This window comes from Genypterus blacodes, unplaced genomic scaffold, assembly GCF_046128005.1.
Source record: "Genypterus blacodes isolate CSIRO-AG114 ecotype Tasmania unplaced genomic scaffold, CSIRO-AGI_Gbla_v1 ptg000005l_1, whole genome shotgun sequence".
NCBI classification, from domain to species: domain Eukaryota; kingdom Metazoa; phylum Chordata; class Actinopteri; order Ophidiiformes; family Ophidiidae; genus Genypterus; species Genypterus blacodes.
Genome location: NW_027466819.1, coordinates 825542 through 841172, shown reverse-complemented (window position 1 = coordinate 841172; position 15631 = coordinate 825542). Strand labels below are relative to the sequence as shown.

General features: G+C 47.2%; 1 protein-coding gene across 1 annotated transcript; it reads left to right on the top strand.

The window, feature by feature from the left end:
• The first annotated feature begins 12665 nt into the window (after positions 1-12665).
• Positions 12666-15092, top strand: klf2b (Kruppel like factor 2b). Its single transcript, XM_076148638.1, has 3 exons — positions 12666-13034; positions 13214-14129; positions 14260-15092. The coding sequence occupies exons 1-3, from the start codon at positions 12963-12965 to the stop codon at positions 14433-14435; spliced, it is 1164 nt and encodes a 387-aa protein (XP_076004753.1). The 5' UTR covers positions 12666-12962; the 3' UTR covers positions 14436-15092.
• Positions 15093-15631: the final 539 nt, after the last annotated feature.

Genomic DNA, 15631 nt, shown 5'->3' with positions numbered 1-15631 from the left:
TTCTTCCCACATTTCTTCAATTTTTCGTCATTTTCTTTTGTAATCCCGTTTTATGATAGGAAAACTTTATCTTGAGGGTTTTAAAGTTTGATTGTTTGACACTAAACAGGGAGGATTTAGTTTCTTTGTTGCTTTTAAAGGTCAGACAGAGTTTTGAGTGTTGAGAGAAATCTGATCTCATTGCTCGATTTTTGTATTTATTGTTAGAAATTGTGAATTTGCTTGTTTCTAGTGAGGTTTTTTTTGCAGTGTGTGTGTGTGTGTGTGTGTGTGTGTGTGTGTGTGTGTGTGTGCGTGCGTCTGTATGGTTGTGTGTGTTCCAAGCTCCTCTCATCAGGCCTCTCTGTCACTGTACTCTCACAAATACATACATGAACACACACACACACACACACACACACACACACACACACACACACACACACACATAGACAAAACACACACCTCACCCCAGCGTCAGCATCAGTTTTTCCGCCATGAAGGCAGCGAAGGTCAGAGAAACACCCCCCCCCCCCCCGCTCCTCAGTGGGCCGTACGTTTACTATCAACAGGAAACATCTTTCACGGCAGAGGAAGTGTTACTCTCTAATTGGCCCGATGTGATTCAATGACCAGACTCCTCTCGGCCAATGGGAGGGGGCTTATTTTAAGAGGAGGTATAAAACGGAACGCAGGCCTTTCCAGAAAGCTTAGACGGCACAAAGTTCTCACACCGACTACACGCCGCCGCGCACTAGGCTCCACTTCTGCAATGTCCTCAAGACGGCACGTAAACGCATTACTAAGCACATCTGGTTTCATTGTTGTTTCATGGATCCCATAACGCCTCGTGAAACCACAGTCTGAGCAGGGGAAGATGGGGGAAACCCAGAGTGCAAAGCGCTGACTTCATTATCAGTCTCCGGGCTCTGCAAACACGCTCGAGTCCGCGCCAGAGGAGAAGAATGATGGCGAGCTAGCGTAGGCTGTAATACATCATTCCATAAATCAGGTGGTGTGAGCGTTCAGGCTGTGGAGGTGAAGAAAGTTTGTCTTGGTCAGAGCGCAGCGCTGTTATTTTTACCAGAGGTGGAATGTAACTAAGTATATTTACTGACGGTTTCGAGTTCCATCAAAGTTTCTGAGGAAATACTGCAGCGTTTTCCTGCTGCGTTTCATGTTGAAGCTTGAAATTCGCCCATATGACAACACAAACATCTGAGATCAATGGATCCATACAGAATGAGCTTTAGTGGAAGGAGCAGGGCGGAAAGGCGCAACTATATGATGTCATGTGTATCTGAGACGATGCTGCTGCAGTAGGGTGCGATAGTTACAGGGACTAGAGTTCATCTTCGTCTTCCTCTTCAGGCCGAGTCAGGTCTTTTCTCAGCCTGGGCCTGGGCCTGAGGAGGAAGGTGCGCTGGTACCAATGGAGCATTTTTCCACTGTGGTATTTGTATTTGACTTATTCCAGAACTTCCGCCACAAACTCATTTTTGCTCCGGCATTTTTTCGGCGCGGTATGTATTTTTGGAGCTCTGCCTCATGACGGAGCAGTGGCCCTCTCTCTCTCTCTCTCTCTCTCTCTCTCTCTCTCTCTCTCTCTCTCTCTCTCTCTCCCTCCTTCTTTCTCAGCTGCCATTGATGCCACCAGCTCATTTGTAGTCTGTACATTCCACAGCCGATTGTTTTCTGTCAACTTTGTCATTTTCTTCCCTTGTTTCAATGGGCTGAGGTATGAGAGCAGAGCCAAAAATACCATAATGCAGTGGGTGACATTAGGAGGGGGGAGAGGGAGAGGGGGGGTGGGAGCGACGGGGAGCTATGACGGAGTTCCCTGATTAGCGAGTTGCCACGGCGAGACAAAGGGCCTCTGAAATCACAGGAAACAGAACAATCAAAAGAGCCTGCGCACATTCCAAGAAAAGCAGCGCTCGGCACAAACACAACATGATCCAGGACGTCGCTGCCTCTGAACATCTGATGAAAGCTTTAGCTGAGCAAGTGCCCTGAGTTATTGCCAGAGAGTGACGCCAGGGATGGAGCGAGTGAAGAGATGAAATCTGGAAGAACCGAAAATTCACTGTGTGTCCCGGCGCTCACATCAGATGCTATCTTTGATCCTGTGTTCCTCAAGTGTTCCAGCTAAGAGGGAAAATCCGGAGAAGAAGAAGTTTTGTTGGACGAGAGTAGACACTAATAAAAGCTAGAATATAACGGCGGTATAATATTCTGTCCGGTTACGAGCTGTCTCACAGTTCAGAGGTGGAATGGAACTCCGAGTCCTGCTACTTTTCCCGTTATTTTTCATTTTCATTGCCACATTTCAAGAGGAAAGAGGGAATTCTGTAGGAAATATACTAAACAACATTTATCTACTGGGCCAATTCGGATGTTACATTCAAGAACACCATGTAAAGTCGTAAAATATCCCTTCCATCTCTCCTTCTTTCCCTCCATTCTTCCTTCTTTCCTCTTGCCTTTCCTTCTTTCTCTTACGTTTCTCTCTTCTTCCCTTCAACTGATCTCCAAGCTACAAAACACAACAACTGAGGTCTTTAGATTTAAGTGCTCAACTATATTTTACTGCTAATTCCGTTTACGTTTACATAACCCAAAATGCAACGCAGGAACTGTTTTTCCTCTTCCACAGATACTTACTACTTAATTAAAGGACTTCATACTCGCTTCAGCACTGTTACAATTACTGGCAGGTATTTTCATACAATTACAGACGTAAAAAACCCCCAATCCCTCAAACCTGTGGTCCCCCAGAGAACACCACCGGGCCCACACACTTTTCCCCCCCCTGAGCCATTAGATCGCAGCCCTGACTCAGGAAATAACTGACTATCCCTTTCTCCAAAATGGCAGCTCCGTTTCCGCGGCGTTGGTTTTGCTGGATTAGAACAATTCCCCACCAGCCCATAATTTGTGGGATTCTCATAACACACCACACCCTGCCATACATTTCCATTATAACCCCATTTTGTTTCTCTGATGAGGATATTTCAGGAGCATGGAGGAGATCTTATCCAGTTTTGTGTGAGGGACCCTCTTTTCTTTTGTGGTGTTGCTTTAGATTGAGGCCTTCTTCCCATGAGCGCCTCTAAACGTTCCCCAACCGCTTCAGTTTCCTACTCAATTGTTCAGCACCAGGTAACGACGGGGTTTGAGGCAGAGAAGCGTCAGCGTGGTCGCACAGATTCCAGGCCAAGAAGAGATGAAGGAGTTCTATTTTTGGCCTAAAAGCTGTTGTTTATCTCTGTGTGCGTAAAACCAATGGAGAACCTCTTCCTCCGCAGCTCAGGCCCACTTCTCTAACTTGTGGCGTTTGTGGCTACCTGACATGCACGCTTCATTTCCTGTTCTTTTTAATGAGACATAAGGAACTAACAAATTTCTCTAAGACCTTGACGGACAACTGCAGCATGGTCTGAGTGTTTGCAGGCAATTAGAAACAAGGGATTTTCCAAATTAAAAGGCCCAGAGTAGCTAAAGCGGAGGACGGATCAGGCTGTGGATCTCCTGACTGCGTTTCCAGGCCAGCACGATGTCATTCAGGCTTGTGCAACGCAATGGGGCGAGGGCGAAAACTGCCAGATGAGTATAAATCTTAGCACGGTCGACCTCAGCGTCTGCGAAAACAAATTACGCCTGGCAAGCCCCCGGCTCACTCAGACACACGCTCCGTACGCACAACTGCTGTGCATGTGCGGCTCTTAATCCCCCGAAACTGAAAAACAAAAATTCAACATGGGCCTCGGCGCAGGAAAGCGTGCGGTACGGGCCGACTCCAGCCTGTGTGAGGTCGGCGCTGCGAAGGCTTTCATCGAGCGAGGAACAACAGAGGGGTGCGGAGAGATCAAGAGGACGGAGCAAAGGCGGCTGTCACATGGTGCTGGTTATGCTGAGCGCTGCGATACCAGAACGTTCTTTGGTACGCTGGTCCCCGACAGAAAAGTATCAACACGTGTCACTCAGGCAACACCGACACTCGCTTTCTTCCATTACACAATCGCTCCATAAACAGATCCGCCCGTACACACTGCGCTGACACACATCTGCACAGCGCAGTTGCAGGTGCACACAAAGACAAGTTCACACACACACACACACACACACACACACACACACACACACAGCTTTAATGGTGCACTGTTCCCTAAACGTGGCATGTATAAAAAGTAAACATTTAATAGAGTAGAGAGGAACTGTGATTGCTTATTGCAAACGTGCATCAATTTCTGTTACAAGAGAAACACTCTCACACACTCACACACATATGCACTGTACACACGTGCACACACACACACACTCACACACACGCTCACATACACATACGAAACACACATTTCAGGAAATTATGGCTAAACTGTGAGAGGATTCACTGTTCGAAAAACAGGAAGTGGTTACCAGCTGCATCAAACCAGAGTGCACCTCTGTCAAATACAACCACCAGTGAGAAGCAGAGACACACATCTGACTCCTTTATACCCTCAAGCACAAAGGTCAACCCATGTTTCTAGTTGGTTAATTTGCCTTAAAGGACAGAAAGACACATTATTTGCATTAAATGTCATTTGTAAAAACTCTGTTGGCGGCAGAATGCTGTTTGTTATAGAAGTTTGTCTCGGTAAACTTCTCATCACACGCAGGTTATTATCAAAGGACATCTCTACACCTTCAACAAAAGAATGTGCACAGCGTAATATGCAGGCAGGTAGATTAGGAAGGCTTTTACCCACACACACACACACACACACACACACACACACACACACACACACACAGCGTCTTTGCCACTGATTGCTGCGCCTCAGGGTTGAACTCAGCAGCTGCATTATGGGGAGAATGTCACCCAGAGCTCCGGGGGCTTCGGCTTCAAAAAACCAGCACGCTCACATTTATGGATCAAGTGTGTTTATCCCCCCCAACCCCCCCTCCGACCCGCCGCAGGTTGAAGTACGTGACCTGTCCTGCTGCAGCGAAGTGCCCAGACACGCTGTGAGTCGCGAGGGCTTAGATGGGAACAAACACGAGAGGGGAATTAATAGGGGGCAAGAGCGCTTATGTGAAGTGTGAGTGTTTTTAGTGGCTCAGAAGGATAGAAAAGGCCGGCAGGTCTCATGAGCATCCAGTGTGAGAACAGGTTCTGACAGTTGAGCTGAGCTGCAAAACAAGATCGAGCCCGATAAGCCGCGAAGGAGAGGGCAGGTGAGCTTTAAGTGGTCAGTCAAGGTTGAGAGGGTGACGACCACGGAGCTCTTCAGAGGTCAGGGACTTGGGGACGCCACAGAGGAGCAGACGCTTCCACCTTTGTCCTCTAAGACGTAGATGTTAAGGAACGAGCGGTGTGACCTGCCGGGCCTCCCCGCTCTGGCAAAACACATGCCGTTGCTAAGCACTGGGTGTGTATGTGTGTGTGCGTGCGTGTCTATGATTGTGTGTGTGTGTGTCACAGCACAAGATGATCACGCAACTTGGGAACGGTCGTCCAGTGAATAAGAGATGAAGTCATAAAAATACGTCAACTGAGAGAATCAGCAGTGTGCATTTCAGCCCCCAGTGTAGGTGCAAAGCTTCAACGCTACACTTTACTGCAGTCTTCACTCTTCATCCTCGACAGCCCCCATCATTTAACCCCACAGCCTTTAAAGAAAAAAAAAAGAAGCCCATAAATTACAGCGTAATCATCGGTGGGCCTCACGCAGGAAGTGAGTGATGAGACGCAGATAATGCTGCAGATACAGGTTATTAAAGAGCGGTGGGGACGAGAGGGGGAGTTTGAAGTGAACCAGGAGGGTGAGGCCCCAGAGCCACTACAGTAGGCTAATTATACCTTAGCCCAAGTGTTAAATAGACCAGTAACCAGAGCTTTGGTGCCATTTATTGGATCCAGGTGTAGTAAATAAATCAATTAGGTATTTGGCCTCAGAGGTAGTTTGAGTTTACTCCTTCTTAGGGGAGGTTTGGAAGTTTCTTACATGTTGATGTTCATTTTTCAGCTCAGAAAATGCAATCGGATTGGAACTAAATGCAGTAAACGACAGATCCTACACATTTTAAATCAGGTTTCATCAGTGAGTCACACACAGCCGCAAAAGAAACTGCAGAAAGTTAGAGAGGAAACCCGCTTGTGGCTCAGCAAACCACTCTCTCCGCCGAGGTAGCACACTTCACACATGACGAACCGAATATTTTGCATTGGTGTGGATTTGCTCAGCGCGTCTCCGGCCCACCTGGTTGACTGACAAACCACACTACAAACACCAATTCCTGTCAGCGGGGTAAGAGTGAAAGAGCGACACATCAAAATATGAATGCGGCGCGTGCCAAATGTTCTTTGCACACCGGATCTCGTTGTGTTTGTCGACCACAGAGTTGTTATCCTCTCTGCCTTTTCACAGCCAAACCCAAAAATCTAATTACTCAGTGGCAGATACACCCTTTGCACCTGAAAACTGTCTCTAACTGTCCTAACTGCTCATGAGGGGGGAAATTCGTTAAGCACTCAAATCAGCTCAGAGATACGTGAGAGGAAATCAGCATTAAAGCCATTTGATTAAGAATATCATAAGAAAACACTGAAGCTCATCAATCAGCCTCATTCCCGCCCCTCACCCGCTCCTGAAACAGGCATGTTTATGGCAGTTTGACGGAGGGTTAATATCCCAGTGCTCCTTTGAGATACCATCAGCCGTGTGCGGGAGAACCTGTCTGACCTCCCGGTGCCACAGGGGCCACCGAGCGCCGGTCAGCTGACAGGAAAACGCCATGGCAACAGAATGGAAACAAGACGTTGCTGTGATTGTTCTCAGCCGTTCTCAGGTGTAAGATGTGTTTCCAGGTCATTGCGCATAGCGAGGTCACGGGATGTGAATGATACAAAAAAGTCTTTTACTCCCGGATGATATTCAATCCGCCCCCTTTCAGGGATTTCACATGTACAACAACCGGCTTCCTCTCACGCTAACCTTTTGACCCTTGTGTGTGACATTACACCAGCTGGCCTGTCGCTGCCTCCCACAAAGTTTCACATTAGATGACTCGTGCTCTCTGGGTAGCTCCTTTCATTTCATCATGACTCCGACCGCACGTAAAAAACTTTCCCAAACCAGCTCACAGACGACAGAAACGGCTAAACAGTTGAACCTGTGAAAAAGGCTTCAAAGCTCCGCCGGCTGCTCCGAGGCTTTCAATGTCAGCCACTTAGCAAACACAACAGCATTCACAAATAGGGGATCGATATCCTCCCGGCGAAACAGTGTGGTCCTGTGAAAACACACCAGGGCACTCAAGGAATCGTAACCAGGTGTAGCGGAGGAAATACCTGCATTCCTCTGCTGCAGGAATGTTTTTATTAGGGTTTTACAAACGTGGCCATTTTCGAGGTGTGTACACTATAAAGTGCACGGCAGGCTGGATCACTCAATCAAGCCCAGCGCCGTTTGAATGGGGAACCTGTGTGGAGGCCAGGTTATGCTATTTGAACAGCTGGCACAGTTTAGTTGGGCATGTTCAAATGCGCGCAGGTCTGAGGGAAAAAAGGCTCCGGCCTCCCCCGGCTCTCTGCTCCATACAGTATCAGCTTGTTCAAAGTGTGGATCCGTCGGTAATGGGAACGTGAGTACGTACCTCCGCCAAGACCGAGCGGCAACAGGTTACTGACAAAATTCGACATTAGCCTGGAAGTTTTAGATGTAGAATTGTGTGACAGTCCACTCAAAACTCTGACATAAAACAGTAAACTTCATCTGTCAGCACTTTAACTTCATCCCATCATTGTTTTTACCTCATCGCTGTCAGAAACATCAAATGAACTCCAGGACGTGTGACCGAATGGCTTTAAAAAGTGAAGAAGAAGCGTAAACAGTGAGTTCTGGCCACTGTAAAATAAATGGCACTTTGGCCTGTCAGGGGTCTGAAAACGTTCCAGTGTTTTCCGAGCGGACCACTTCAAGCCCCTGAGAGCCTGTCCATTCTCATTTATCAAATCAAAAGCACCTTTCTTAGCACTTTGGAAAGAAGAAAAAACATTTTCACAGCCAGGGAAGCCGCGTGTGTGCGTGTGAGAGAGAGAAAGCGTGTGCGTGTGTGTGTGTGTTGTGACCAGAGAGACCGGTATGATTCCTGGTGTTAACAGCTAATAAATTGAGGCCCATCCCCCCGGTGCTCTCCTGGCTCAATTATATCCACATGTAGTCATTATTCTGCCATGTTAGCCGGAGAGAGCTGCATATTTTGAAAAGGTGGGTTTCCATAACACTGGGTGAAACTGTGCCGGTCGTCAAGACACATGTTTGGGTTCTGTGGAAGCCAGACACGGGGCTGTTTGAATGCAGAGGTGTTGTGGAATGCAGCATGGGGTCAGTGTGAGCCCTTTGTGTTCCAAACTCTGGCCTGGCCTTAATGTGTGTACAGACCAGGTGAAGTCATGGGACACTGTCGCAAGCTCATACATATTTAGATCACTCTTACTATTTCAACATTTTCCGGGAAAGCAACTCATACACGCATAGTATCAACCATTGAATCATATAATGACGTAATTGTGTTCATATAAGTGGGCAGAAGAGAGTTTTTACGTTTTTTGTGTGTATTTGTTTGCAGGCTTGCTCAAAAAGTTAATTTTAACCAAATGTGGTGTGTATGGGATAAAATGTAGGTGTCCATCTTCTTCAATTTCTTCAAAGGTAACAGCTTTAGACAAAAATATATGCAAAATAATTCAGTTAAATGGTTTGTTTTGTCCCATCTCATACATCTACCTCCTGGTTCTGGAGCAGATATTGGAAGGAGCTGCGTTGCGTTTGCTTTGTTTTTCCGCTTATCAGATTGTTTACAACACTGCAAACACTCCGGCAGTGTCATGCGACACATTATTCAAATGAAGCGTTGTCATTAAGCGCTGTATGTGCTGCTACACTCTAAAGTTTACTGACAGTTCCCTCAATGTTTGTTGACAGTTGTCTTCAACAGTGAAACTCAACTGCTCCTTGGATATGCTAATCCACCAGTGAAACCTGTGTGAATAATGCTCCCCAGGTATTAATGCAACAGCCTGTGTGTGTGTGTCTCTGTGTGTCTATCCTGCCCACCCCCCTTTTTTTTCCAAATGTTTGAGGGTCTCTGAAATTGGAGCAGGACTGGAGCCAACCCTTTGAATGTCACGCCACCGGCGCGTGCCAGCGTCTTTTCTGCTAAACATTTCTCCCCCCTCCTTTTTTTCTACCTCCCCGCCCCCCCAACCCCTCCCCCCTCTTTTCCAGCAGGGGGATGGCGAGCCTCAATGCTATCATTCTTTGATTCTGTTTGAATCTGGCCGCGTGTGAGCAGGAAAAGGAGCCAAACGTGCTTCCTGAGTGGTCCGGGGGGGAAACGCTGTAATAAGCAAAGGGGTGGGCGGTTAAAAATAACTGGGCTATATAAGCCCGGAGCAGAATCCCACTCACTCTCAAACTCTCTCTGACTCTGGCTCAGGCGGGACGTCCCGTGCAAACCCCGGAGCCACCTCTCACACTTACACACTGTTTTTCCATGAAAGTTAGTGCAGCACGGCACACATGAGGCCGAGTCGCTTTTGTTCACAAAGTCTCACCACGGTGACGGAGCAGCTACAGAGCTGACACACACATGATGCATGCCGGTATTATTGTATTAACCTAAAGAGCCCCGCTGACAAATTACGAGAAATAACAAAACCTTTAATCACTTCCACATGGAGAACATGAGACATACTGCAGATCTATACAGTACAGCACCTCATACAGCTATTAGGTATGGGAGTGTTGATGACAAAACATTTGCCCATCAGATTATTGATAATAAGAACACAGAATATTCTAATAATCCAGAGAAAATACGGAGTTTTTTGTATTTTTCCTGTATTTTTTCTTCAAACAAGAACTTGAGAATCTTTGAATTGCACTTTAACTTAATATACAGATATAGATGAACAGATGAGTACAGACTTAGTGCTTACGAAATAAAATATAATGTTGCCCAATGGCAACACAATTGTGTAAAACTCAATTCAGGGAAAATTCTCCAAAGCTTCAGTGGAAGTCTTGCTCATCTAAATTCACCACTTAGTTTATGGTTCCTCTTTTGCAGAAGGTCAGATGTGCAGCACAAGAGGGGAGGCTACCCTTTAAATAATACAGCACACACACGTACCGAGCTGATGGGTCTGTAAAGGAAGACGCTCAATCCCCCACCGGCCCCCGGAGGCAGAAAGTATCCAAGTACATTTACTCCAGCGCTACATTCAAACCCTTTTGAATTACCCAAGCTTTTAGATTGATTGCGTCTTAAACATTGTCGCAAGAGGTTTAGAAAGACAAAGAGGAGGTGGGAGAGCAGCGTGTAAGCTTTGAAATTCACTGAAATCAAACCACAAACCGGTATTTTGTACCTCTAGTACTGAGGATTATCACTGTTGATGAGATTTACACGTGATGAGGTTGTGTTTACGACGGCGATTGAGTACTTTTGGTCGACTAAAGGGTTTGTTCTATACTTGACCTCTGACCTTCCTGTGGAAAGAGCCCAGTGAAAAAAAGCCAACTCCTCCACAGGGATCTCTTTATTATGAACTCATTTGAACACTCTTAAACTGAAACCTCTCCTCTGTGAATGGTTTGTTATGTGGTATGCAGTCAAAAAGCGGCCCACCCTCTCCACCAGAGGCCCCGTTTGCCCCAAATGAAATTCTGTTGTCGGGTACGTACACTTCTCCACAGGAAGTGACAAATCAGAATGAAACACAAACCTTTCTTTGACACGCCGTGTGAATTAGTGGGCACTCCGGCCATGCACAGAACACCAGACTTGCCAACTCGAGTGTGTTTTTGCCTTTCTGGTCCTTTTACAGACCAGCTGTGCTGCTTGAGCTGAGCCGCCACAGGTGAGGCCCACAAACAGGCCTTCTTAGAGGGGCAACATGTTGTCAATCACCCAATACTTCAACATATTACTGGCTTACGTGTTAATATAATGCTGCACTCACAATAACACCAAAAGGGTTAAAGGCAGTGGAGTAGCAGAGGAAGTGAGAGTGCTGTCACTCTCGCTGGTAGCACAGCGGAGCTGCGGCGCGGCGCAGAGGCAGCCGGGGTCAGGGTCAGGGTCAGCAGTTCAGACATCAGGCTGAACACTCTGTTTCCTCCCTGTCTTTACTGGATCTTGGCCATGTGACGCACTTTCCACTCAACACCGAGCGCAGATCTGGGATCAGGATGTGGAAACCTCACATCTACTGACTGAGTGATGCTCACATGACGGTTTGACGAGAGGAGATTAGTCTGTCGTGAAGCGCTGGGCTCAGTTCTTCTTTGTTTGCTCTGATCACCGTCAGGCTGAGTGCTTCTACTCTTTCTTTATTCTACTCTACATCAGGGCTCTCTTTCAAACATGTACATATTCAAATTCACACTGTGGTAAGAACACAAGTCAATCGCAAGACAACAATGCATCTCACCTATGCAACAACCATGTACAGACTTACTTACCTACTTTAGGACACATATGGGTTTAATGTTATTTGAGGGATTTACTCTTTATATTGAGTGTGACTGAAGGAAAGTCAGAGGTTAATCACTCTTCATATCAGCTCCCTTGATAAAGAAACAATAAATTAACATTTCACATTTGTCTCTGCATTTAGAAACATTACTTTAAGTGACTTGGCCCAGTTATTGGCTCCAGTTACTAAAGGAACCCCGCTGACTGCGCTGTTGTCGCCGACTTGATCTCGAGCAACGGGCTGATTTGAAATGTAAATGCGCCTCAATCGACACTCAATCCGCGTCATTTACACCTGAATGGGGATGTTACCTTAAACCGTGTTTACACCACGAATGAGCGAGAGCGTTGAAAGCCGTGGAAACCGTTTTCAGACGAGCCTGGCGCCTGTTTGGACAAGCACGCTGCGGAGGAACAAAACCCAGCGACCATCCATGATAATGAGACGAGAGAGAGACGCGCCAAACAGGTGCAGGAGGCCGGGATCCCCTCCTGATGAATGCGTCACTCTCATGGAGAAACCCGCACACGGTATCTTTTAACGCACAGTATCGTTTTTATTGTATAGTTTAATCGTTTAAAGGTGCACAGAAGTGTGGGTGGTGGAGAGGAAAAAGAAATAAAAGCGTAGAAATTTGATTGGGAACATTTAATAATCGCTATAAATGAAGCAGCTGCAACATATAATACACTAAAAAGTTAATATCTAAAGCTAAACTCGTTAGATTAGTTTGGGGGATTTTAGCGCATCACGTTGCCAGATTCAAGCATTTATGTTGCCAGATTCAAGCTTCTTGGCCGTTAAACTGAGTCGTTTGCTTACATTATCGCACATAGTTTGTTTTTAAACTTTAACTCTCACTTTTGCGTCTATATCTTCCATGAATCTCTAGTCTGTGTGTGCATTCGGATGAAATCAGCCCTATAGGCGAACGTAAGCACTTCAGCTCTGTCACCAAACGTTCCTTTTCAGCGCATTACGTAAGTATATGGTTGCTATATTGTCACTGTGTGTGTGTGTATGTGTGTTTGTAATTGTGCCTGCACCTTTTTTCCAGTGCTGTTACGGTGGGCCGGTCCGTGTTGCGTTTGCGTCACGGTGAGGGGGAGGTTCTGCACTTTATAGGCTCCTCTGCGCTTCTCTGGAGAGTCACAGAGCGGCACTGAGACCTGCGCGCAGCCGGAGCCGCTTTATAAAGAGCTAAATTTACCGGGTTTACGTTGTTTCCTGAGCTCTCACAATTGGCCGAGCTTAGCGGACTTAGAGAGTTATAAGGTTCGGAGGACCTCCTACCATCCATCCACAACTCGTTCATGTCTTTGGAGCGCAGCAGCAGCAGCGGCGGAGAGGCGACGGTCTAAACAGGCGCACAGACCCTCAGACTGCTGCGACTTGGTGCCGCGCAACACACGCAACTTTTTTTGACAAGAGATAGTTCTTATTTCAGCAAACTATGGCCTTAACTGGAGTCATGCTGCCGTCTTTCGCCACATTCTCAAACCAAAGAGAGAAAACTTGGGAAAACGTAAGTATTTGTTTCTAAACTCGAGCTGTTTCGTGTTTTCATTCACCTGCATGGATGTGATTGAAGCTCTTTACTGGGATAAAGACCAGTATTGGACAAACTAGTGTGTACTTAAGTGTTTTATTTATATTCTGCACTTATTTTAATGTGATTCTAATGATTTGTTTTCTTTCTTCCAGAGGTGGAAAGGAGAGATGGACATCAAGCCAGCCTCCTCCAGCTGCTCCCTGCTAGAAATGGTACAGAACCTGGACAATCACAAAAAGGACGACGAGGATCTGAGCAATTACTTAGATCTGGATTTTATTCTCGCCAACACGACCGGTTCAGACGGCGTGACGGAATATTTGGGCTCAGCTGATCCCGGTCTGTACGCGGTGGGACACTCGGTGCCTTCCTACCAGGCGGAGGAGCACCGCACCCCGCCGCCTCCGTACAGCGCCAGCCTCATGACAGAGCTGCTTCGATCCGAGGGAGCCAACAACTTTGGCGTTACGCGCAACCTCAACGTTCAGGGGAGATTTTACGTCAACACGGTGCCGTTTCCCCGCCAGGACATCATCAAAGTGGAGCCCCCCATGGACAGTTACGGCCCCGTGTTGGGGATGGTTCCCCAGAGCTGCACCAAGATCAAGCAAGAAGGGAACGTGTCGTGCATGATGTCCTTCGAGCAGCCGCGTCTCGCCATCTCCCCCCGGGCAGCGAGCAACATGACGCCTCCGCTGAGCCCCAACGACCAGGGGGCTTCGGACTGCCAGGCACCGATGTGCCAGTCCATGAACTTCCCCCCGCAGAAGTATCACACCCAGGCGTCCTTCCCGCATCACCCCCAGGCGTCTCCGATGCAGATGCAGTACCACGGCCCGCACGCAGCCTACGGCATGTTCGAGGAGAGTCTCGGCATGCAGCCAGGCCCGCAGAGGGTGATGCTCACCCCGCCGTCATCCCCTCTGGAGCTGATGGAGTCCAAACCAAAGAGAGGGAGGCGCACATGGCCACGGAAGCGGACGGCGTCGCATACCTGCACCTTCGCTGGTTGTGGCAAAACCTACACCAAGAGCTCCCATCTGAAGGCACATCTGCGGACTCACACAGGTAAAACCACATCCGGCTCATGTGTGACTCAATCTGAATCTCAATCTGTGCGCAATTACGCGGCACATATCCTCATTTGACGTTTCCGTGTGATCTAACATTCTCTCCCCCCCCCCCTCTGTCCACGCAGGTGAGAAGCCGTACCACTGCAGCTGGGAAGGTTGCGGGTGGAAGTTCGCTCGGTCCGATGAGCTGACCCGCCACTTCCGCAAACACACCGGACACCGACCCTTCCAGTGTCACCTGTGCGAGCGCGCCTTCTCCCGCTCTGACCACCTGGCTCTGCACATGAAGCGACACATGTGAAGGAGCCCACATAGAGACAGACTCGGGGGGTGATGGGGTCACGCGTTATGTTATTTTTGCGATTCAACTGATGTATGTTTTATTTAAATCGTTCTCCACAAGACCAAAGGCGTTTTATATATGTAATAAAAAGTTTTAGTATTATTATTTTCTAATAATGTAGCTGGTACTACTTTGGTTTATATGAAAGCTTTGGAAAAGCTTTATTGGCTGTTTGCTTCAGAGCAGCGGACCAATAAGGGGCTGGCCCTGTACATACTACTCTTCCTCGACAGAACTGGAATGCTGTGTTTGACACAAAAGTGCCTTTCTAAGACTGTGCTACTGTAAAACTGTGTACACATGACCATCAGGAAGTACACGCCATTATTGACAGGAGTGGAATGCACGTACAGTTGCTGAATATGTGCCAAGACAATGTTTGATTTAAACTGCCTCAGCATTTGACTGGCCTGAACTGTTTGATTTGATTGCATTCTCCTTCGGGAGATGTTTTTAGCCTCTTGTGCGTGAAACTCCTGGATCCAGCCCCTCTGTACACTATCAGGGCTTGATGTCCTGTGCATTATTTTTTACTTAAATTTATATAAATATGTACATGGATTTTATACTGTAAAATGTGTATTTATTGTAAATATTAAAAAAATGGAAATCAAAGGTTTGCCCGGAGAGCTGTTTACTTACCTCAACATGAATCCTCTGCTCACCTACCGTGTGTCTCCTGTTTAATGAACCACATCCACCCACTGAACAGGTTCCCCACTGTGTTTACACTCGCAGAAGTACGCATGCATCTGCAAACCATCAACTGAATTACACTAAATAGGTTATACATGTCGCCATTGTATACCCACTTTAATTCTGAAACATGGGCACTTGATTTACACTGTGATGTTTTGCAGCTGCGAGACACAGAAGGGCAGCCGCTTGTGGGCTTAGCCTATAAATACAAACACTCCATTTCCATAATTACAGAGTGAGCAGGAGCCGTCTGGACAGAGGGGCACAGCAAACCCTCATCAGGGAGCCCATAGACTCCCTTTCTGATGGGTAGAAATTATAGGAGGACATCAAAGCGCCTTAATACTACAATTACACACAGTCCCTCTGCACTGGAGTTTCAAAGTATCTGAGCCCAGTGTATTATGTCTATATGGTGTCACTGAGCATTCATTTCACCAGCATCAAAGGTCGCA

Coding starts and splice junctions, on each gene's coding strand:
- klf2b (XM_076148638.1), top strand. CDS start 12,963: ATGGCCTTAACTGGAGTCATGCTGCCGTCTTTCGCCACATTCTCAAAC. Junction 13,035..13,213: donor GAGAGAAAACTTGGGAAAAC/GTAAGTATTTGT, acceptor TCTTTCTTCCAG/AGGTGGAAAGGAGAGATGGA. Junction 14,130..14,259: donor ACATCTGCGGACTCACACAG/GTAAAACCACAT, acceptor CTGTCCACGCAG/GTGAGAAGCCGTACCACTGC.